Below are 25,388 nucleotides of genomic sequence, written 5' to 3' on the forward strand. Positions count from 1 at the left end.
AACAATAATACATCATGGCAAAGTAGGGTTTATCTAAGGAATGAAACATCAGTTCACTGTTTTAAAAGCTTTCAATGTTGGAAACTTTTAAAACAAACAACCACATTATCATCTCAGGAAATGACAAACAGGCATTTGATAAAACTTGAGACACTCATGATTAAAAACTCTCAGTAAACTAAAATTAGAAAGAAACTTCCTTAACTTAATAAAGGAATAGAGGGTGTCTACCACAAAATCTAACAAACTCATACTTAATGATGGACAGAAGTATTCCCATTAGAGTCAGAAAGAATGATATTTGCCACCCAACTCTGCTATTCAACTTTTATAGGTCCATACCAATGAAATAAGAATGCTCCTGAAAAAAAGGATACACACACACACACACACACACAAATATTGGAAAGAGTCAAACCTGTCATTATTTGCAGATGATATGATCGTCTACCTAGAAAAAACCAACATAATCCACTGACTCTACTATTACTATTAAGAGTGTTCAGCACTATGAACAGAAGAACAAAAACTATGAATCTAATGAGAAATACTATAGTAAATATCTGTTGGTTTTGCTGCCATGTATTGTCCTCCTTCTGGAAATAGTACCTCTGAAAGTAGGATTACCAAAACCCTTTCTCCCTCGAGGTGAGGCACTGACCTCGGATTCACTTTCTAGTTTGGTTGCCCTGAAAACCTGATGAAGGTGGATGGTCAGCTGTGGGATGGGCGGGCCTGCTTCCGGCACAATGTCCCAGGAGATACCCTGCGCCTGGTCTGGGAGGGCTGCGACTGCACATCAACACCTGCTGGGAGTCACAGCTCAGCGTCCCTGAGTGCAGTGGGCCTATCGCTCCTGGGCCCTGACCCTGGCTGGGACCGAAGCTACACACAGGGAAAGAAGACAGAGTGGTCCCTAATTTGGGACATGGGGCTTCTAAGCCATAGTGGCTCCTGTTCTCCCCCACCCCCCCCCATATGCTCTCATTTCTTCACACCTGAGCTGTTAATGGGGGCAGAGACAAGCCCTAGACAGCTGAGAATGCTTGCTGATGCTGGCCTGCTGGCAGGCTGGGTTTCTTGTTCTGCAGTCTGCAAAGTTGAATATATATGGGTGCCAGGATGGCCCATTTGGGTTTTGTGAGTGTGAACCATCTAGCTGAACCTGCTGATTGAGCAGAGTGGATGTGACAATATGCCAGTTTTTATTGTGAAGAAAATGTCAGTATATACCTGAAAAAGATAAAATGACATGAATGTAGGGAGGGACATACACCAAGTTCATGGATGGAAAGACCCAATGCTGTACAGGTGTAAGTTCCTCCCTAAGTTAGTCTATAAATTCAAAGCAATCCTAATATATAATTGCTGACTACGAGATACTTTTCAGGAAGTAGAATGGCCTGTGTGGGGAATAAGTGCCCTACCAAGTCCAAATCCTGGAATAGGTTGCATTTACTGAGTCTTCCCCTTTGCCATACATTATCCTAAGTGCTTTATTTCCATTAATTCATCTTATCCTCACAATAACTCTAAGAGATGAGCAGTGAATTAATATCTCCATCTTACATATAAGGAAACTGACGTAGAGAGAGCTTGAGTTATTTGCCCAAAGTCACATACCTAGTTAAAGGTAGTCTCAGGACTCAAACCAGGCTACCTGACTCAAAGCCCCATGCTCTCAGGCTCTGTATACACTGCCTTTCTGTTTCTATGCTAAAAAGCCCTAGTAACTAAAGTATAGTATTGGCAAAGGAACAGACAGATCAAGGGAACGAAGGAGAAACCAGAAATGGGCTCATGTATATATAAAGAAACTTAATATATGACCAAAGTGGCCTTTCAAACCAATGGGTGTGCAGGCAACTGCTCAAAAAGTGGTGCAGGGACAACTAGTGATCCAGTTGGGATAAAATGAAGTTAAACTACAACTGCAAGGAGTTAACACCATAACTTCCAGCTGACCTAAGTTTCTAAATGCAAAAACCAAAATTATAAAAGAAAGTACATAAAACTATTATTTATGGTCTTGAGGAAATGAAAGGTCTTTGAAAGAAAGGCAAAGGCATAAAATGAAAGATAACATTGATTCATTGTTTTAAAGCTTTTGTCTGACATATGACACAATAAAACTAAGTCAGCCTGGGACTAAATATTTGCAACATACCAGACAAAAGATGAAATTTCCAGAACATACAAAGAAATTATGCAAATCAGCAGGAAAAAAAGACAAATAACTCTATAGAAAATAAAGCAAAGAATATGAATGGGCAATTCAAGACTGACAAACATGAGGAGATGGGCACCCTCACTAAAACCACTTTACTGGCTGACATACTGTTGTTCATCTGTCAGATTGATAAAAATTAAGGTTTGACATTGAAAATGGCCCTGTACACCAACTCTGTGACTTTGAGCAAGCCTCTTAACCTCTGAGCTCCAGTTTCCACATTAGTAAAAGGGTTGTTAGGAAAATTAAATGAGAGGATGCACATCAAGTACCTGACAGTTTCCACTAGCATGACTTTTATCAGATATCTTCCCAGGTTTTTCTCCTTCAATTGGTTGATGTAAAGAATTACATTACATTCTGAATTACATTTAAACTTCCTGAAGCTGAATGAACTTTATATTTGTGGATTAAACTGAACTTGTTCATTGTATATTATCCCCTAATACAGTTATATTTGATTTGTTGATATTTCAAATTTTTGTATCTATAGCTGAGATTGGTCAATAGTTTTCTTATTCTTTGCTATCTCTATCCAGGTTTTGGTGTTAAAATTATTTTAGCTATTTAAAAAATTGAGGAGCTTTTAACCTTTCTGTATAGTCTGGAAAAATGTATAAATTGAATTAGAACCACCCATCCTTCAAAGGTTAGAATTCAGCTGTAAAGCCATGTAAACTCACTATCTTTTAAAATCATAGATCCTTAATCACCATTTTCAGTCTCTGCTTTGATAACTGTACTGAATAAGTTTTCTATTTCTTAGTTTTGACATATCTTCCTAAGAAATCAACCATTTCCTTTAAATTCTCAAATTATTTGTTACAGAGGTCATGTACTAATGACTTATAACTTTTTTTTTTACTTTTGTCATACAAACTGACTTATGGAGTACAGTTCAATGAATTTTACATGTACAGATTCCTGTAACTACTTTAATGAGGATATGTAATTTTCCATCACCCACCCTAAAAAACTCCCTCGTGCTGTCCCTTTATACTCACACCCTTCCCCTAATCCATAAGCCCTAGCAACCACTGACCTGATCTCTATTCCTATAATTTTGTCTTTCTGAGACTATCATATAAATGCAGTCATACAGCATATAGCCTTTTGAGACTGACATCTTTACTCAGACTCTGAAATCAAAAGTTCATTCCTTTTTATTGCTGAGTAGTTCTCCAGTGTATGGCTGTCTTAGAGTTTGGTAATCAATTCACTTATTGAAGGAATCTGGGTTGTTTCCACTTTGTGGCAATTATGTGTGTGTGTGTGTGTGTGTGTGTGTGTGTATGTGTATATATATATGTATATATATATATATATAAACATATACAAACAGGGTTAGTGTGAAATTTGTGTTCAATTCTCTATGGAGTAAGACTGCTGGATCACATATTAAGTGTATGTTTAACTTTATACAAAACTGTCAAAATAGTTTTCTAAAGTGACTGTACCATTGTACATTTCCACCAGCATCATGAGAGTTCCAGTCTTCATCCCTGCCAGCATTTGGTACTGTTGGTATGCTTTATTTTAGTGACTAATAGGTTTGTAGGGGTATCTCACTGCAGTTTCAATTTTCACTTCCCTAGTAGCTAGTGATATTCAGCATCTTTTTATGTGCTTATTTGCCATTCTTTTTTTTAAATAAGTGAATAAATATTTATTTATTTAAAAAATAGGTGCAAGGAAGTAGTCTGATAAAGAAGAGCTATAGAGAGACCTTATTAAATCTTACAGAAGTAAATTTTGCCAAGTGGATAATACTTACAGAAAATGCAGAAAATCAGTGGTAATAGTAATTGCTGTCTATTAGTTCCAGTCTTCTGTTTAATTCCACTCACCATTTCGCCCTTACTCCATAAAGGTAAAAAATATGTAGTACCCATGACAAAATACAGGTTCTTAACTAAATTAGAATTACACTTTTTGCCTTAATGCATATTTCATTTAAAAAATTTTAAGATATTTATTTTTTGTTACCTCATATACAATTATTTTTATGATATTAAGTGGATACAGATTCTCCTGAATTAATGTGTATTGAAAAAGTAACAAATAATACAGTGAAGTGAAAATCCCCCATAATCTCATCTCACTTATTTTTCCAGATTTTTATACACCAATATAAGCTCTCTTTTCTTTACACAAATATTTATTTTAATGTTATTCTATAATCTGCTTTCTAAAAATTTAACAATAGATCAGGAGCACTTATCAATGTAAAAATACTGACTAATTAATATTCCATTATATGGATATTCCATAATTTAGCCAATACAATTTAGCTTGTCTCCAATTTAAGCTATTATATCAATTTAACTATTAGTACCCCAGTATACACAATTCTGTGAATTTGTCTAATTAAATTCTTTTTTTTAACATCTTTATTGGAGTATAATTGCTTTACAATGGTGTGTTAGTTTCTGCTTTATAACAAAGTGAATCAGTTATACATATACATATGTTCCCATATCTCTTCCCTCTTGCGTCTCCCTCCCTCCCACCCTCCCTATCCCACCCCTCTAGGTGGTCACAAAGCACTAAGCTGATCTCCCTGTGCTATGCAGCTGCTTCCCACTAGCTATATATTTTACGTTTGGTAGTGTATATATGTCCATGCCACTCTCTCACTTTGTCACAGCTTACCCTTCCCCCTCCCCATATCCTCAAGTCCATTCTTTAGTAGGTCTGTGTCTTTATTCCCGTCTTAACCCTAGGTTCCTCATGACATTTTTTTTCATAGATTCCATATATATGTGTTAGCATACGGTATTTGTCTTCTTCTTTCTGACTTACTTCACTCTGTATGACACACTCTAGGTCCATCCACCTCACTACAAATAACTCAATTTCGTTTCTTTGTATGGCTGAGTAATATTCCATTGTATATATGTGCCACATCTTCTTTATCCATTCATCTGATGATGGACACTTAGGTTGCTTCCATCTCCTGGCTATTGTAAACAGAGCTGCAATGAACATTTTGGTACATGACTCTTTTTTTTTTTTAGAAGATGTTGGGGGTATGAGTTTATTAATTAATTTATTTATTTTTGCTGTGTTGGGTCTTTGTTTCTGTGCAAGGGCTTCCCCTACTTGTGGCAAGCGGAGACCACTCTTCATCGCGGTGTGTGGGCCTCTCACTATCGCGGCCTCTCCTGTTTTGGAGCACAAGCTCCAGACGTGCAGGCTCAGTAGTTGTGGCCCACGGGCCTAGTTGCTCCGTGGCATGTGGGATCTTCCCAGACCAGGGCTCGAACCCGTGTGTCCTGCATTGGGAGGCAAATTCTCAACCACTATGCCACCAGGGAAGCCCCATGACTCTTTTTGAATTATGGTTTTCTCAGGGTATCTGCCCAGTAGTGGGATTGCTGGGTCAGATGGTAGTTCTATTTTTAGTTTTTAAAGGAACCTCCATACTGTTCTCCATAGTGGCTGTATCAATTTACATTCCCACCAACAGTGCAAGAGGGATCCCTTTTATCTACACCCTCTCCAGCATTTATTGTTTCTAGATTTTTTGATGATGGCCATTCTAACCGCTGTGAGATGATATCTCACTGTACTTTTGATTTGCATTTCTCTAATGATTAATGAGGTTGAGCATTCTTTCATGTGTTTGTTGGCAATCTGTATATTTTCTTTGGAGAAATCTCTGTTTAGGTCTTCTGCCCATCTTTGGATTGGGTTGTTTGGTTTTTTTGATATTGAGCTGCATGAGCTGCTTGTAAATTTTGAAGATTAATCCTTTGTCAGTTGCTTCACTTGCAAATATTTTCTCCCATTCTGAGGGTTGTCTTTTGGTCTTGTTTATGGTTTCCTTTGCTGTGCAAAAGCTTTTAAGTTTCAATAGGTCCCATTTGTTGATTTTTGTTTTTATTTCCATTTCTCTAGGAGGTGGTTCAAAAAGAATCTTGCTGTGATTTATGTCATAGAGTGTTCTGCCTAGGTTTTCCTCTAAGAGTTTGATAGTTTCTGGCCTTACATTTAGGTCTTTAATGCATTTTGAGCCTATTGTTGTCTATGGTGTTAGGAAGTGTTCTAATCTCATACTTTTACATGTACCTGTCCACTTTTCCCAGCACCACTTATTGAAGACCCTGTCTTTTCTCCACTGTGTATTCTTGGCTCCTTTATCAAAGATAAGGTGACCATATGTGCGTGGGTTTATCTCTGAGCTTTCTATCCTGTTCCATTGATCTATATTTCTGTTTTTGTACCAGTACCATACTGTCTTGATTACTGTAGCTTTGCAATATAGTCTGAAGTCAGGGAGCCTGATTCCTCCAGCTCCGTTTTTCGTTCTCAAGATCGCTTTGGCTATTCAGGGTCTTTTGTGTTTCCATACAAATTGTGAAATTTTTTGTTCTAGTTCTGTGAAAAATGCCAGTGGTAGTATGATAGGGATTGCATAGAATCTGTAGATTGCTTTGGGTAGTAGAGTTATTTTCACAATGTTGATTCTTCCAATCCAAGAACATGGTATATCTCTCCATCTATTTGTATCATCTTTAATTTCTTTCATCAGTGTCTTATAATTTTCTGCATACAGGTCTTTTGTCTCCTTAGGTAGGTTTATTCCTATTTTATTCTTTTTGTTGCAGTGGTAAATGGGAGTGTTTTCTTAATTTCACTTTCAGATTTTTCATCATTAGTGTATAGGAATGCCAGAGATTTCTGTGCATTAATTTTGTATCCTGCTACTTTACCAAATTCATTGATTAGCTCTAATAGTTTTCTGGTACCATCTTTAGGATTATCTATGTATAGTATCATGTCATCTGCAAACAGTGACAGCTTTACTTCTTCTTTTCCGATTTGGATTCCTTTTATTTCTTTTTCTTCTCTGATTGCTGTGGCTAAGACTTCCAAAACTATGCTGAATAAGAGTGGTGAGAGTGGGCAACCTTGTCTTGTTCCTGATCTTAGTGGGAATGGTTTCAGTTTTTCACCATTGAGTACGATGTTGGCTGTGGGTTTGTCATATATGGCCTTTATTATATTGAGGAAAGTTCCCTCTATGCCTACTTTCTGCAGGGTTTTTATCATAAATGGGTGCTGAATTTTGCTGAAAGCTTTCTCTGCATCTATTGAGATGATCATATAGTTTTTCTCCTTCAATTTGTTAATATGGTGTATCACGTTGATTGATTTGCATATATTGAAGAATCCTTGCATTCCTGGAATAAACCCCACTTGATCATGGTGTATGATCCTTTTAATGTGCTGTTGGCTTCTGTTTGCTAGTATTTTGTTGAGGTTTTTGCATGTATGTTCATCAGTGATATTAGCCTGTAGTTTTCTTTCTTTGCGACATCTTTGTCTGGTTTTGGTATCAGGGTGACGGTGGCCTCGTAGAATGAGTTTGGGAGTGTTCCTCCCTCTGCTATATTTTGGAAGAGTTTGAGAAGGATAGGTGTTAGCTCTTCTCTAAATGTTTGATAGAATTCGCCTGTGAAGCCATCTGGTCCTGGGCTTTTGTTTGTTGGAAGATTTTTCATCACAGTTTCCATTTCAGTGCTTGTGATTGTTCTGTTCATATTCTCTATTTCTTCCTGATTCAGTCTCGGAAGGTTGTGCTTTTCTAAGAATTTGTCCATTTCTTCCAGGGTGTCCATTTTATTGGTACAGAGTTGCTTGTAGTAATCTCTCATGATCTTTTGTATTTCTGCAGTGTCCGTTTTTGCTTCTCCTTTTTCATTTCTAATTCTATTGATTTTTCTCCATTTTTTTCTTGATGAGTCTGGCTAATGGTTTATCAATTTTGTTTATCTTCTCAAAGAACCAGCTTTTAGTTTTATTGATCTTTGGTATCGTTTCCTTCATTTCTTTTTCATTTATTTCTGATCTGATCTTTATGATTTCTTTCCTTCTGCTAACTTTAGGGGGGTTGCTCTTTCTCTAATTGCTTTAGGTGCAAGGTTAGGTTGTTTATTCGAGATGTTTCCTGTTTCTTAAGGTGGGATTGTATTGCTATAAACTTCCCTCTTAGAACTGCTTTTGCTGCATCCCATAAGTTTGGGGTTGTCATGTCTGCATCGTCATTTGTTTCTAGGTATTTTTTTAATTTCCTCTTTGATTTCTTCAGTGATCACTTCGTTATTGAGTAGTGTATTGTTTAGCCTCCATGTGTTTGTATTTTTTACAGATCTTTTCCTGTAATTGGTATCTAGTCTCATAGTGTTGTGGTCGGAAAAGATACTTGATACAATTTCAATTTTCTTAAATTTACCAAGGCTTGATTTGTGACCCAAGATATCTATCCTGGAGAATGTTCCACGAGCACTTGAGAAAAATGTGTATTCTGTTGTTTTTGGATGGAATGTCCTATAAATATCAATTAAGTCCATCTTGTTTAATGTATCATTTAAAGCTTGTGTTTCCTTATTTATTTTCATTTCGGATGATCTGTCCATTGGTGAAAGTGGGGTGTTAAAGTCCCCTACTATGAATGTGTTACTGTCGATTTCCCCTTTTATGGCTGTTAGTATTTGCCTTATGAATTGAGGTGCTCCTATGTTGGGTGCATAAATATTTACAATTGTTATATCTTCTTCTTGGATCGATCCCTTTATCGTTATGTAGTGTCCTTCTTTGTCTCTTCTAATAGTCTTTATTTTAAAGTCTATTTTGTCTGATATGAGAACTGCTACTCCAGCTTTCTTTCGGTTTCCATTTGCATGGAATATCGTTTTCCATCCCCTCATTTTCAGTCTGTATGTGTCCCTAGGTCTGAAGTGGGTCTCTTGTAGACAGCAGGTCTTGTTTCTGTATCCATTTAGCCAGTCTGTCTTTTGGTGGGAGCATTTAATCAATTTACATTTAAGGTAATTATCGATATGTATGTTCCTATTCCCATTTTCTTAAGTGTTTTGGGTTTGTTATTGTAGGTCTTTCCCTTCTGTTGTGTTTCTTGCCTAGAGAAGTTCCTTTAGCATTTGTTGTAAAGCTGGTTTGGTGGTGCTGAACTCTCTCAGCTTTTGCTTGTCTGTAAAGGTTTTAATTTCTCCGTCAAATCTGAATGAGATCCTTGCTGGGTAATTTTGGTTGTAGGTTTTTCTCCTTCATCACTTTAAATATGTCCTGCCACTCCCTTCTGGCTTGCAGAGTTTCTGCTGAAAGATCAGCTGTTAACCTTATGGGGTTTCCCTTGTGTGTTATTTGTTGTTTTTCCCTTGCTGCTTTTAATATGTTTTGTTTGTATTTAATTTTTGATAGTTTGATTAATATGTGTCTTGGCGTGTTTCTCCTTGGATTTATCCTGTATGGGACTCTCTGTGCTTCCTGGACTTGATTAACTATTTCCTTTCCCAGATTAGGGAAGTTTCCAACTATAATCTCTTCAAATATTTTCTCAGTGCCTTTCTTTTTCTCTTCTTTTCTGGGACCCCTATAATTCGAATGTTGGTGTGTTTAATGTTGTCCCATAGGTCTCTGAGACTGTCCTCAGTTTTTTTCATTCTTTTTTCTTTATTCTGCTCTGCAGTAGTTATTTCCACTATTTTATCTTCCAGGTCACTTATCCGTTCTTCTGCCTTAGTTATTTTGCTATTGATCCCTTCTGGAGTATTTTTAATTTCATGTACTGTGTTGTTCATCATTGCTCGTTTCCTCTTTAGTTCTTCTAGGTCCTTGTTAAATGTTTCTTGCATTTTCTCTAGTCTATTTCCAAGATTTTGGATCATCTTTACTATCATTATTCCGAATTCTTTTTCAGGTAGACTGCCTATTTCCTCTTCATTTGTTAAGTCTGCTGGGTTTTTACCTTGCTCCTTCATCTGCTGTGTGTTTTTCTGTCTTCTCATTTTGCTTATCTTACTGTGTTTGGGGTCTCCTTTTTGCAGGCTGCAGGTTCGTAGTTCCCATTGTTTTTGGCGTCTGTCCCCAGTGGCTAAGGTTGGTTCAGTGGGTTGTGTAGGCTTCCTGGTGGAGGGGACTAGTGCTTGTGTTCTGGTGGATGAGGGTGGATGTTGTCTTTCTGGTGGGCAGGTCAACATCTGGTGGTATGTTTTGGGGTGTCTGAGGCCTGATTATGATTTTAGGCAGCCTCTCTGCTAATGGATGGGGCTGTGTTCCTGTCTTGCTAGTTGTTTGGCATAGGGTGTCCAGCACTGTAGTTTGCTGATCGTTGAGTTAAGGTGGGTCTTGGCATTGAGATGAAGATCTCTGGGTGATTTTCGCCATTTGATATTATGTGGAGCTGGGCGGTCTCTTGTGGACCAGTGTCCTGAAGTTGGCTCTCCCACCTCAGAGGCACAGCACTGACTCCTGGCTGGAGCACCAAGAGCCTTTCATCCACACGGCTTTTGGGAGGTCTGAGGTCTTCTGCCAGTGATCAGTGGGTGTTCTATAGGAGCATTTCCACGTGTAGGTGTATTTCTTATGTATCTGTGGGGAGGAAGGTGATCTCTGCGTCTTACTCTTCCGCCATCTTCCCATAATTAAAAATCTATTTGCCATTCTTACATACTTGTTGGTGAAGCATCTGCTCATGTCTTTTGCCCATTTTTTAATTGGGTTGTATACTTTTCTTATTGTTGAGTTTTGAGAGTTCTTTATATATTATAGATACAAGTCTATTGTCAGACATGTGATTTGAAATATTTTCACTCACACTGTAGCCAGTCTTTTCATTTTCTTTAGTTTCTTTCACTCAGTAAAGTTTTTAATTTTGATGAAGTCTTGTTCATCAAGTGTCTTTTATGGAAAATGCTTTTTTAAATTTTTATTGGAGTATAGTTGATGTACAATGTTGTATTAGTTTCTGCTGTATAATAAAGTGAGTCAGTTATACACATACATATATCCATTCTTTTTTAGATACTTTTCCCATATAGGTCATTACAGACTATTGAGGTCCCCGTGCTATACAGTAGGTCCTTATTAGTTATCTATTTTATATATATATATACATATATATATATATATATATATATATATATATTAGTCTGTATACGTCAATCCCAATCTCCCAATTTATCCCTCCCATCCCCCTTCCCCCCCTCAGGTAACCATAACTTTGTTTTCTATGTCTGTGACTCTATTTCTGTCTTTTAAATAAGTTACTGGAAAAATGCTTTTGGTTCCAAGAATAAGAACTTGTTGGCAAGCCCAATATCATACAGATTTTCTACATTTTCCTCTAAAACTTTTCACACTCTTATTTCTATTTCGATCTATGATCCCTTTTAATTTTTTTTGGTATGAGGTTCAGATTGACGTTTATTTTGTATATGGTAGTCTAACTGTTAGACTATTCCTCCAAATTTTATTCTTCCTTTTCAAAATTGTTTGAAGTATTCAAGTTCCTTTGCCTTTTCATATAAATTTTAGAATCTGTTTGTCTGTTTCTACAAAAAAGTCTTGCTGAAATTTTGACTGCTATTGCTCTAAACCCATAATTTGAGGAGCACTGAAATTTTTACTATGTTGAGTCTTGCAATCCATAAACATGGTATGTCTTTCCATTTAATTAGGTTTTCTTTGATTTCTTTCATCAATGTTCTGTGGTTTTCAGCATAAAGATTTGATAGATTTTGATAAATTTACACCTGTTTAATTTTTTGTAGTACTGTGTTAAAATTTTGTTTCTAATTTTCTATTGCTGGCATATAGAAATATTGCTATTTTTTAAACATCTTTATTGGAGTATAATTGCTTTACAATGTTGTGTTAGTTTCTGCTGTATAACAAAGTGAATCAGCTATATTTATACACATATCCCCATATCCCCTCCCTCTTGCATTTCCCTCCCACCCTTCCTATCCCACCCCTCTACGTGGTCACAAAGCACCGAGCTGATCTCCCTGTGCTATGTGGCTGCTTCCCACTAGCTATCTATTTTACATTTAGTGGTGTAGATATGTCCATGCTACTCTCTCCCTTCGTCCAAGCTTGCCTTTCCCCCTCCCCATGTCCTCAAGTCCATTCTCTACATCTGTGTCTTTATTCCTGTCCTGCCCCTAGGTTCTTCAGAACTGTTTTTTTTTTTTGATTCCATATATATGTGTTAGCATACGGTGTTTGTTTTTCTCTTTCTGACTTACTTCACTCTGTATGACAGACTCTAGGTCCATCCACCTCACTACAAATAACTCAAATTTCGTTTATTTTTATGGCTGAGTAATATTTCATTGTATATATGTGCCACATCCTCTTTATCCATTCATCTGTCGATGGACACTTAGGTTGCTTCCATGTCCTGGCTATTGTAAATTGTCCTGCAATGAACATTGTGGTATATGACTCTTTTTGAATTATGGTTTTCTCAGGGTATATGCCCAGTAGTAGGATTGCTGGGTCGTATGGTAGTTCTATTTTTAGTATTTCAAGGAAACTCCATACTGTTCTCCATCAAGACAGTATGGTACTGGCACAAAGACAGAAATATAGATCAATGGAACAGGATAGAAAGCCCAGAGATAAACCCATGCACATATGGTCACCTTATCTTTGATAAAGGAGGAAAGAATATACAATGGAGAAAAGACAGCCTCTTCCGTAAGTGGTGCTGGGAAAACTGGACAGCTACATGTAAAAGAATAAAATTAGAGCACTCCCAAACACCATACACAAAAATAAACTCAAAATGGATTAAATACCTAAATGTAAGGCCAGACACTGTAAAACTCTTAGAGGAAAAAACATACGCAGAACACTCTATGACATAAATCACAGCAAGATCCTTTTTGACCCACCTCCTAGAGAAATGGAAATAAAAACAAAAATAAGCAAATGGGACCTAATGAAACTTAAAAGCTTTTGCACAGTAAAGGAAACCATAAACAAGACCAAAAGACAACCCTCAGAATGGGAGAAAATATTTGCAAGCAAAGCAACTGACAAAGGATTAATCTCCAAAATTTAGAAGCAGCTCATGCAGCTCAATATCCAAAAAACAAACAACCCAATCCAAAAATGGGCAGAAGACCTAAATAGACATTTCTCCAAAGAAGATATACAGATTGCCAACAAACACATGAAAGGATGCTCAACATCACTAATCATTAGAGAAATGCAAATCAAAACTACAATCAGGTATCATCTCACACGGATCAGAATGGCCATCATCAAAAAATCTACAAGCAAGAAATATTGCTTTTTTGTCTTGACATTGCATCCTGTGACATCACTTCACTCACTTATTAGTTCTAGGAATTTCTTTATAGATTCCTTGGGATTTTTTTGTGCAGATAACCATGTCTTATGCAAATGTGGATTAGTTTTTTTCCAGTCTATATGCCTTTTATTTCTTGCTTTATTGAACTAAGACTTCCAGCACAAAGTTAGAAGTGGGGAGAGGGGACTTTTCAGCACCAAGCTCTACTTCTAAGGACTTCTTTTTGAGGTAAAATTCAGAGAACGTAAAATTCACCACTTTAACCATTTTAAAGTGTGTGATTCAGGGACTTGTACATTCACAATGCTGTGCAACCATTACTGTTACCTAATACTGTAATATTTTCATCACCCCAAAAAGAAAGCCCATACATATTAAGCAGTTGCTCCCTGTTATGGTCTGAATTGTGTCCCCCCTGAATTCGTATGTTGAAACCCTAAGCCCCAGTACATCAGAATGTGACTGTATTTGGAGATAGAGCCTTTGAAGAGATGATTAAAATAAAATGAGGCTGTTAAGGTTGGATGCAAATCCAATCTGACTGTTGCCCTTACAAGGAGAAATTTGGACATGCAAAATGACCCCAGGGATGCACATGTACAGAGGAAAGTCCACGTGAGGACACAGTGAGAAGGCAGCCATCTGCAAGCCAGGAAGAGGTCTCAGAAGAAACCAAATCTGCCGGCACCTTGATCTTGGCCTTACTGCATCCAGAACTGTGAGAAGATAAATTTCTGTTGTTTAAGCCATTTGGTGGTATTTTTTATGGCAGCCCTAGCAAACTAATATACTCCCTGTTTACCTCTCTCCTCTAATTTTTGTCTCTACAGACTTGCCTATCCTGGACATTTCATACCACATGTGGCCTTTTGCATCAGGCTTCTTTCACTTAGCATGTATTCAGGATTAAAGCATTTATCAGTACTTCATTTACCTTTATGACAGAAAATTCCATTGTATGGCTACATATACTACATCTTGTTTATTCACTTATCAGCTGATGGACATCTGGGTTAGTTCTGCTCTTTGTCTTTTTATGGACAATGCTGCTATGAATATTCAAGTACACGTTTTTGTTTGAACACCTGTTTTCAACTATCTCTGCTACATACCTAGGAGTGGAATTGCTAGGTCATATGGTAATTCAATGTATACATTTTTGAGGAATCACCAAACTTTTTCACAGCATCTGAACCATTCTAGATTCCCCCCTACAATGGATCAAGGTTCCTTTTCTCCACATCCTCAGCAACACATTATTTTCCTTTAAAAAAATAATTATAGCCATCCTAGTTGGTGAGAAACAGTATCTCATTGCGGTTTTTATTTGCATTTCCCTAAAGACTACTGATGTTGGGCAGCTGTTTTTGTGTTTATTGGCCATTTGTATATCTTCCTTGGAGAAATGTCTACTCGAGTCTTTTGTCCATTTTTTAAAATTGAGGTGAAATTCACATAAAATAAAATTAACAATTTTAACTAGGGAACATTTCGGTAGAGTGTAGTACATTTACAATGTTGTAGGACGACAACCCCTATCTAGTTCTAAAACATTTTCATCACCCCAAAGTAAAACCCCATATCAATTAAAGCAGCTGCTCCCCATCCTTCCCTCCAGCCAAACCATGCCAACCACCAATCTGCTTTCTGTCTCTATTCTGGATACTTCATATAAATGAAATCATACAATATGTGACCTGTTGTTTTGTTTGGCTTCTTTTACTTAGCATAATGTTTTCAAGATTCCTCCACGTCATAGTATGTTTTTTATGAGTGATAGTCCAATTCAATGGATATACTAAATTTTGTTTATCCATTCATCAGTTGATGGACATTTGGGTTGTTTCCAACTCTTGGCTACTGTGAACACTGCTGCTATGAATATTCATGTACAAGTGTTTGAGTACCTGTTTTCAATTCTTTTTGGTATATACCTAGGAATAGAGTTGCTAGGTCATATGAATTCTCATATGAAAAACCTCCCCCCAAAAAACTGTTTTCCACAGCAGCCTCACCATTTTACATTCCCCGCCAACAATGTCTGTAGGTTCCAATTTCTCCACATCTTTGTCAACACTTGTTATTCTCCATTTTTAAAATTATAGTCAACTCAGTGAATATAAGGTGGTATCTTGTTATAGTTTTGATTTGCATTTTCCAAATGACTAATGATGTTGAGCATCTTTTCGTGTGCTTGTTGGCCTTTTTTGTACATCTCCTTTGGAGAAATGTCTATTCAAGTCCTGTGCCCATTTTTAAATTGAGTTGTCATTTAGTTGCTGAGCTGCTAGAGGTCCTTATATATTCTGGATACTAGACCCATTCAGATATTAAGATTTGCATATATTTTCTCCTATCCTGTAGGTTGTCCTTGCACTTTCTTGATAATGTCTTTTGATGCAGAAAATATTTTAGTGTTTGTTTTATTTTTTATAAATTTATTTATTTATTTTTGGCTGTGTTGGGTCTTTGTTGCTGCTCATGGGCTTTCTCTAATTGCAGCGAGTGGGGGCTACTCTTCCTTGTGGTGCACAGGCTTCTCATTGTGGTGGCTTCTCTTGTTGTGGAGCATGGGCTCTAGGCACATGGGCTTCAGGAGCTGTGGCTCGTGGGCTCTAGAGCAAAGGCTCAGTGGTTGTGGCTCATGGGCTTAGTTGCCCCACGGCATGTGGGATCTTCCCGGACCAGGGCTTGAACCCGTGTCCCCACATTGGCAGGCGGATTCTTAACCACTGAGCCCCCAGGGAAGCCCAAAAGATTTTAGTTTTTATGGAATCAAATTTATCTGCTTTCTTTTGTTACTCATGCTTTTGGTGTCATATCTAAGATTCCATTACCAAATCCAACATCATGAAGATTTACCCCTATGTTTTCTTATAAGCATTTTATAGTTTTAGCTCATTTAGGTCATTGATCTATTTTGAGCCTATTTTTATATATAATGTATGTGGATAACGAGTTGTCCCAGCACCACTTGTTGAACAGGCTCTTCTTTCCTCATTGAATGACATCAGCACCCTTGTTGAAAATCAGTTGGCCATAGATATGCAGGTTTATTTGTGGACTCTCAATTTTATTCCATTGGTCTCTGTGTCTCTGCTTATGCCAGGTCCACAAAGTTTTGGTTAGTGAAGCTTTGTAGTAAGTTCTGAAATCTGTAAGTGATTCCTCCAACTTTATTCTTCTTTCTCGATATTATTTTCAGTATTCAGGGCACTTTGCAATTCCTTATGAATTTTAGGATCATCTTTTCCATTTTTGTAAAAAGGGCCATTGGAATTTTAATACAGATTTTATTGGATCTTTGGGAAGTACTGTCATCTTAACAATATTGGGTCTTCCAATCCATGAGCAAGGGAAATCTTTTGATTTATTTAGGTGTTTTTTTCTTTCACCAATGTATTCTAGTTTTAACTTTAAAAGTCTTTCCCATTCTTGGTTAAATTTTTTCCTAGGTATTTTATTATTTTGTATGCTGTCGTAATTGGATTTAATTTTATTTTTTACATTGTTCATTGCTGGTGTGTAGAAATACACACTGATTTTGTGCACTGATTTTGAACACTGCAACCTTGCTGAACTCATTTATCAACTCTAGTAGCTTTGGGGGCTTTCTTTCAGATTGTCTATATATAGGATCACATGATCTGCAAATACATAGTTTTACTTCTTACTTTCCAATTTAGATGCCTTTTATTTCTTTTTCTGCCTAATTGTTTTGGCTAGAACTACCAGTAAAATATTGAATAACAGTGGTGAAAGTGGGCATCCTTGTCTTGTTCCTCATCTTATGGGAGAAAGCTTTTCACCACTGAGTAAACTGTTAGCTGTGGGTTTTCATAAAAGCCCAAAAATGTTGAGGAATGTTCCCTAGATTCCTAGTTTTCTGAGTGTTTTTATAATGGAAGGATGTTGAAATTTTTCTTTTTGTGCATCAGTCGTGGGCTTTTTCCTTCATTCTATTAATGTGGAATATTAATCAATTGATTTTCTTATGTTGAACCTCACTTCTATGCCAGGGATAAATCCCACTTGATCATAGTGTATAATCCTTTTAATGCACTATTGGATTCAGTATGGTAGGATTTTGTTGAGGATTTTTGCATCTGTATTCATAGTGAATATCACTTTGTAATATTTTTTTGGTGATATCTTTGTCTGGCTTTGGTATCAGGGTAATACTGGTCTCAAAGATGAGTTAGAAGTGCTCCATTCTCTTCTATTTTTGGAGAGTTTGAGAAGGATTAGTGTTAATCCTTCTTTAAATGTGTGGCAGAATTAACCAGTGTAGTCATGTGGTCTTGGAGTTTTCTTTGTTGAGATGTTTTTGAATACTGATTCAATCTATTTAATTTTTATAGGTCTGTTCAGGTTTTCTATTTCTTTTTGAGCCAGTTTTGACAATTTGTGTGTTTCTAGGAATTTGTCCACTTCATTTAGGTTATCTAACAATTGTTTGGTTTTACCTTATAACCATTTTTTATTTCTGTAAAGTTGGTAGTAACGTCCCTACTTTTAATTCAGATTTTAGTTATTTGGTTCTTCTCTCATCTTTTTGTCTGTCTAGCTAAAGATATGTCAATTTTGTTGATCTTTTCGAAGAACTAACTTTTGGTTTCTTTGATTCTATTGTTTCTGTATTCCCTATTTTGTTTGTCTTCACTCTCTTATTTCCTTCCTTCTAACTGCTTTGAATTTAGTTTGCATTTCTTTTTCTAGTTCCTTAAAGCGTAGTTAGAAATACCTTAAATACTGATTTGAGGTATTTCTTTTTTAAAGTAGGCATGTATAGCTATAAATTCCCCTCTGAGCACTGCTTTTGCTGCATCCCATAAATCTTGGTATGTTGTGTTTTCATTGTCATTAGTCTCAAAGTATTTTCTAATTTATCTTGTGATTTCTTCTTTCTCTTAAACACTGGTTGTTTAAGAGCATGTTTTTTAATTTCCACATATTTGTGAGTTTTCCAGCTTTCTTTCTGTAACTGATTTCAGATTCCATTCCATTTTTGTAGAAGATGCTTTGTATGATTCCAGTCTTCAAAAATTGAGACCTGTTTTGTGAACTAACATGTGGTTTATCCTGGAGAATGTTTTATGTGCACTTGGGAAGGAAGTGTATTCAGCTGTTGCTGGGTGAATTCTGTATGTGACTATTAGGTATAGTTTGTTTATAGTGTTGTTCAAGTCTTCTGTTTCATTATTTTTTTTCTAATTGTTCTATCCTTTAAGGAAAGTGGGGTGTTGAAGTCTCCCACTAGTACTGTTGAACTGTCTACCTCTCCCTTCAGTTCTGTCAATTTTTGTGATACATTTTGGGGTTCTTTTGTTAGGTGCATATATGTTTATAATTGTTATGTCGTATATCATTTTTTGTTCCTCAATTCTTCCTTACCGCCTTTTGTATTAGAAAGACATTTTCTAGTATACTGTTTTGCTTCCTTCCTTCCTTTCTCTCTCTACTATATATCTCTATTTTCTTAATGGTTTCCCTGGAAATTACAATTAACACTTTAGTTCAAATTAATACTTAGTTTTAATCAAATACACAATGTTCCTGCATAGCTCTATTCCCATACTTTTGTGTTATTATTACAAATTACATCTTTATACAATGTGTCTATCAACTTAGATTTCTAACTGTTGCTTTATGTAGTTGTCTTTTGAATCACAAAGGGGGGAAAAGGGAGTTACAAACTGAAAATACATTAATAATGACTTTTGTATTTAACTATATAGTTACCTTTCTGGTGTTATTTCTTTGTGTGGATTTAAGTTATTGTCTAGTGTCCTTTTATTTCAGCCTGAAGGACTCCCTGTAGCATTTCTCATAGGGCAGGTCTACTAGTGACAAAACTCTCTCAGTTTTTGTTTACCTGGGAATGTCTTAATATCTCTTTCGTTCATAAAGGATAGTTTTGCCAGATACAGAATTCTTGCTTGGTAGTTGTTTTCTTGTTGTTGCTGCTGTTGTTGTTGTTGGGTTTGTTTGTTTGTTTTCCTAAATCAGTATTTGAATATGTCAGCCCACTGCCTTTTGGCCTCCCTGTTTTCTGATGAGAAACTGCCCCTCAGTCTTACTGAGAATCCCTTGTATGTAATGAGTCACTTCTCTCTTATTGCGTTCAAGATTGTCTTTGGCTTCTGACACTGATTATATCTCAGTGTGGATCATCTTGAGTTTATCCTGCTTGGAGTTGAGATTCTTGGATGTATATTGGTCATGCCTGTCACAAATTTGGGATGTTTTGGACCATTATTTCTTTTTTTTCCCCCCGGAGTTCTTATTTATTTATTTATTTTAACATCTTTATTGGAGTATAATTGCTTTATGATGGTGTGTTAGTTTCTGCTTTATAACAAAGTGAAATCAGTTATACATATACATATGTTCCCATATCTCTTCCCTCTTGCATCTCAACAGCAGGTTTGAGAAGATGAAAGAAAGAATCACCAAACTTCAAGATAGGTGAATTGACATTACCCAGTCTGAGGAGCAGAAAGAAAGAAATAATGAAGAAAAATAAAGAGCCTGAGACCTGTGGGACATCTTAAAACACTCTAAGTGTACTCATAACAGGAGTCCCAGTAGAGGATGAGACAGAGAAAGGGGCAGAAAACGTATACAAATCACCTAGCTTGAAGTCTGGTGATTCTTTCTTTCGTCTTCTCAAACCTGCTGTTGAACCTATCTAGTGAATTTTTCACTTCCCTTATTGTACTTCTCAGTTCTAGAATTCCTATTGGTTCCTTTTTATAATTTCTCTCTTTATTGATATTTTCTATTAGGTATTTTCTATCATTCTCATGGTTTTCTTTAGTTCTTTGTATATCATTTCCTTTAGCTTTTTGAGAATATTTTAAATAGTTGATTGACAGTCTTTGTCTAGTAAGCCCAACATCTTGGCTTCCTCCAGGAATGTTCTTATTAATTTCTTTTTCCTGCTTTCAGCCCATAATTTGTTTCTGTGAATGCCTTTTTTGTTGTTGTTGAAAACTGGACATTTCGAATATTTTAACTATGGAAATCATATTCTACCCCCTCCCCAGGGTTTATTGTTGCTGCTTGTTTTATCTGATTTTGTTTGTGTGTTTATTGACTTTCCTGACTAATTTTTTATAGTCTATATTCTTTGTTATATGTGGCCACTGAGGTCTTTGTCCTGTTAGCTTAGTAGCCATCTAGTGACTTGACAGAGATTTACTTAAATGCTGAGATTCTGGTGGTTTTTTTTTTTGATTTAGTATTTGCCGGGTTGCTATAAAACATTAATTAGTTTCTAGAGTTCCAATAAAGTTGATTCTGACAGTTTTTGCCAGATTATTCACTGCTTTTGTGAAGGACTTTTTTTTTCTTGCAGTACACAGGCCTCTCATTGTTGTGGCCTCTCCCGTTGCGGAGCACAGGCTCCAGACGCGCAGGCTCAGCGGCCATGGCTCACGGGCCCAGCCACTCTGCAGCATGTGGGGTCTTCCCAGACAAGGGCATGAACCCGTTTCCCCTGCATCGGCAGGTGGACTCTCAACCACTGCACCACCAGGGAAGCCCTGTGGAGGACTTTTGAAGTTTCCTACTCTGCCATTTTTGTTGATGTCACTCTCTCTTTTGTCACTTTCTCTCTTGATGTCACTTTTTCAATTTTAATGTTCTGAGGGGGAAAATGTCAATTTAGAATTCTTTATCCATTAGGGTTATTAATGAAGAATAAAAACATTTTCAGGCAAGCACAGATGCAGAAGGTTTAGCTCAAATGCACACCTTTCTTAGGAAGTTACTAGAGGGCCTTTAACAGCAAAATGACAGAGTGAACCAAGAAAAATGACATGAAATCCAGACAACAATGGATCCAACCCAGGAGAATAATGAAGGAAAGCCCCAGGACATCAGCTGAGACCTGATTAGTGTAGGAAGATGGAGGGCTTTAGGGAGCGATCCTAGGAATCTGGAACTCAGGGAGGTGACAAAGTCAGAGAAATAAGGGAGAAAAAAGCCATTCAAAACCCCATGAAAAAGCAAAAAGCTATACAGGAAAGGAAATGGAATCATAGTATACTACTTTATAGTGCTCGGTTGTACATGGAATGATACTTATATAATCATAACAATATAAGCATTTTGTTTTCTATTCTTAGAATCAACTAGTACACAAAGCACAGAAAACACAATTGTGATTACAACATAGAACACAGATTTTTGAAACTGTGAAAATATAAAGGTTTATGGTAAAACTGCAAGTAACACTAGGGAGCCAAGAGATGTTGTCTATTGTCTGTTGTTGATAGGATAAATAAAGGGGCAAACTTTATTTAAGATTAGAAAAGTAACAACAGAAGAACAAAAAGTAGTAATATAACTACATTGGGCAGAATGGAGATGGGGTGGTGTGAACTAAATCCTCATTTGTGAGACCAAGATAACATAATAAGAAGAATAATTAATATCTAAAATTAGTAAATCAAGAAAGAGTATCAAAAGTATATTATTTAGAGATATCAAAGTAAACAACAGAAGAACTAAAAACGAAATTGGGAGAAAGAAGTGGTTCCCCCTGAGGAGTGACAGTATTTCTCATAAATTCTGTGCCATCTGATATTTTTATGCACATGCATCTATTACTTTGATGAAAAATTTAAAAATTAACACTTGTGTATGGTTCAACATTCCAAAGCTATGTAAAGGTACAATTAAGTCTCCACACCTCCTTCCTACTTCCTCTCTGCTGAGGTGACTGATGTTTCCTTCCAGATATTCTGTGTATTTCCAAGCAAGTACACTGGTGTGTCATGCATATATTTCTCTTCCATATCCTTATATGAATGGTAGCGTTCTATACAGACTGTTCTTGTACCTTGCCTTTTTTACTTAACAGTGTATCTTGGAGATATTTATGTATCACTACTGAGCGTCCTTATTTTTTTTGGTCGCGCCATGCGGCATGTGGGATCTTAGTTCCCCGACCAGGGATTGAACCTAGGCCCGTTGCAGTGGAAGCACAGAGTCTTAACCACTGGACCGCCAGAGAATTCCCATCATATTTTTAATAGCTGAATATTATTCCATCATTTAGATGCATCATAATTTATTTAATCAGTTCTGTACTGACAGACATCTGTTATTTTCCCCAATTCTTTGCTGTTTCAAACAATGCTATCATAATAAATTGACAAATATTATAAGAAGAAAATATACGGCATTCTTTGTTTCTGTCTCCCAATTAGATAATGAAGTTGGCTTTCATCTCTGCCTCCTTGGTGCCTACCATGGTGCTTGGCATATAGTAGTTACTGTATTTGCTAATTTAGGTTGAATTGAATTTAAATGAGGAAATTAAGCTATGCAAACATTTAAATGAGATACTGTAATTCTAAAATCAAGTTTATGGCACAACAAAGACAAGAGCTTATACAAATCTATAAGACTCTGCACACTCAGTCTTTGTTTTACAATTCATCAGAGAAAGGGAAAGTAACAGTGCAACTCAGTTTAGAATAATGCAGGAAAGGAAATGTGGGACAGGGCTGTGGTGATGGAACTGCAATGAACAGACTCCTTGCTTATATGATCCTAGCTTTCTAGATCCCTGATATCCAAGATGCTAAAGAGATTCTAATTCCTCACAGAGATGTTCACATGTATAAGCAGACTATAGAATTCTTAGTGTCTTACTAATGAGAGAAATAAAATGGAATAAAACAATCAATTCCCTGGACTGGAGATTAACCCACCAATACATACATATATCTCTGTCATACTTACTCTGAGCTCTTTTGGGCCTGTATGGACTGAAAGCAAGTGTAGAGTACCCGTCCAGTCTAAAAAAAGAAAGAAAAAAGAAAAAAAGAAAGGTCACACAGAGGATTAATATTGAAAAAGGTATAGCAATTTAGTGGACTCTAACCTAAAACTCAAAGGCCCCTCTGGGAGTGGAAGGTTAGAAGAGACTCCAAAGATAGACTATGCATAAATCAGTTTCTGTAAGAAGGATCAAATACTCAGTCAACATGAGATGGCCACCATCAAACATCTGTTCATGTGACAGCAGAGAATTGCTCACAAACATGAGAACCAAGAAACTAAGAATGAGACCATTCAAACTCCTTTTCTGGAAGCTGACAAACTCATGCAACAACTATTTATATTGACAATAAATTTACGATGACAAAGCCAGAAGCATTTCAAATGAAGTATGAAGTTCAAGATAGTAAACTTTAATGTTTTCAGAAAAGAGTGATTTTATGAAGAATATTCGTTATTAACATAGATTCTGAGACTATAACTAATGTACTCAACAATAGGAGGACACACTTGGTAAATCGGCAAAATTCATACTTGCAGTGTTAAATTTTCTTTTTGTTTGAAGTGAAACATAGTAAAACCTCTTGATCTGAACATAAAATTCAAACAGAAGCACTCTAAATAGAAACTAGCCATTGATTGAGCTGCTTAACTTCTCTGAGTTTCGGTTTGCTTATCCATAAAAATTGATAATAATAATCCTCACAGGTTGTTGTCAGGGTTCGAGTATATTTATGTAAAACACCTAAAGAGTAAGTGCCATACAATACGTGATAAATGGTAGCACTTGTTACTGTTAGCCTCCACTCCTACCACCGTGGTCAAACATCCATCAGCTCTTTCCTAGATTACTACAGTTGCTTCCTAACTGGTTTCACGGACGCCATGGACTCTGCACCCCCTCCCTCCCTGTCCCCCCAGCCCCACCACCAGTTGTCTTCCAGACCTCACTGTAGGATGACCACATGAGTTACCATGCAAAGAGTTACCATGGTACCATGGTACCATGTCCTGGTCACCATGTTACCAAGACACTTCCAAGAAGGAAAGGTACTAACTGAATAGGAGACTGGGACAATGGGTGGAACTGGGACTGACAGAGGCAAGCTGGGACATGTAGTCATGTTCTGCCTCACTCTGCTGCAGCCACATTGACTTCCTCGATGACCCCTAAACATGCCACACTCACCTCAGGGTCTTTTCACTGGCTATTTCCTCTGCCTGGAACGCTCTTCCCCCAAGAAATCCACAAGACTTGCTCCCTCACTTTCTTCAGGTCCTGACTCAATGACCCTTCTCATTGAAACCTTCCCTGGCCACCCTATTAAAATTGCAAAAAGATATTTCTCTATTCTCTGTGTCTGTGTGTTTATACACACACGTGTGTGCATGTGCACACACACACATAGACACACACACACACAATACCTTTGTATTTTTATCTTCTATGAAACAGGAAAATATAAGTCCTACAAAGCCTTGATCCATCATCTGGTACATGGCTTGTGTACGAACATCTGCAAATAAACAAAAATAAAAATCTGCTGTTAAACTGTATCTCCCAGACATGAAAATATAAAGATAACAGCAGCATACAGTCCTCGCGGGATTCAGATTCTAAAGGCAGAACAGAGGTACATCCTACTGACAATATTATTGGCAAAGTATAAACATTTTACTAGGTTAGGGAAATACTACGGGAGTCGGCAATTAAATAATAAAATTTATTACTAATTCTAGGCTGCCTAGCCCACAACTAGCCCTGCTATGAAATGTAGCATAGAAAGAAAAAAATGGAAAACCTATTATCCCAAAAACACCTGATAATTTCTTCCAGGAGGACTCCAAAAGAAAGGAAGGCATTAGAAGGAGACAGCAAGATTTCTTAGAATAAGCCTTTTGATGGACAGCTTCTAAGGAAGTTAATAGACTTGATACTAAAGAATGGCAGTGTAGAACTATTACAGAGGAAACTATTGTATAGAAGTGACTGCAATAGAATTAAATACTACATTCCAGGGAACAGAAACAAAATCTCACTAAATGGTTATACAATTTTTGAAAAGGAAATCATAGACAAGCACCAAGTAACATTTGAAAGGATTAGTTAAAAGATTACCAAAAACTGAACAGAGGCAAAGTTTAAAGATGTGAAGTACTCAGACCATTATTCATGGATACAAAAGATCTGGTATTACAACAAAACAGTGCACAGCATGGTATGGTCTGGTGACTTAT

At 36.8% G+C, this 25,388-nt stretch overlaps 1 protein-coding gene across 1 annotated transcript in view; it reads right to left on the minus strand.

Annotated features, from left to right (window-relative positions):
* Positions 1–25,388, minus strand: part of BRCC3 (BRCA1/BRCA2-containing complex subunit 3) — an 81,276-nt gene that overhangs the window by 41,210 nt on the left and 14,678 nt on the right. The window contains exons 6-7 of the mRNA XM_060087117.1: positions 24,579–24,667; positions 23,112–23,167 (exon numbers count right to left, since the gene is read on the minus strand). Of these exons, the coding sequence (XP_059943100.1) occupies positions 23,112–23,167; positions 24,579–24,667 (145 nt within the window). The remainder of the gene's footprint in view (positions 1–23,111; positions 23,168–24,578; positions 24,668–25,388) is intronic.

Source organism: Mesoplodon densirostris, chromosome X (assembly GCF_025265405.1).
Source record: "Mesoplodon densirostris isolate mMesDen1 chromosome X, mMesDen1 primary haplotype, whole genome shotgun sequence".
Lineage (NCBI taxonomy): Eukaryota > Metazoa > Chordata > Mammalia > Artiodactyla > Ziphiidae > Mesoplodon > Mesoplodon densirostris.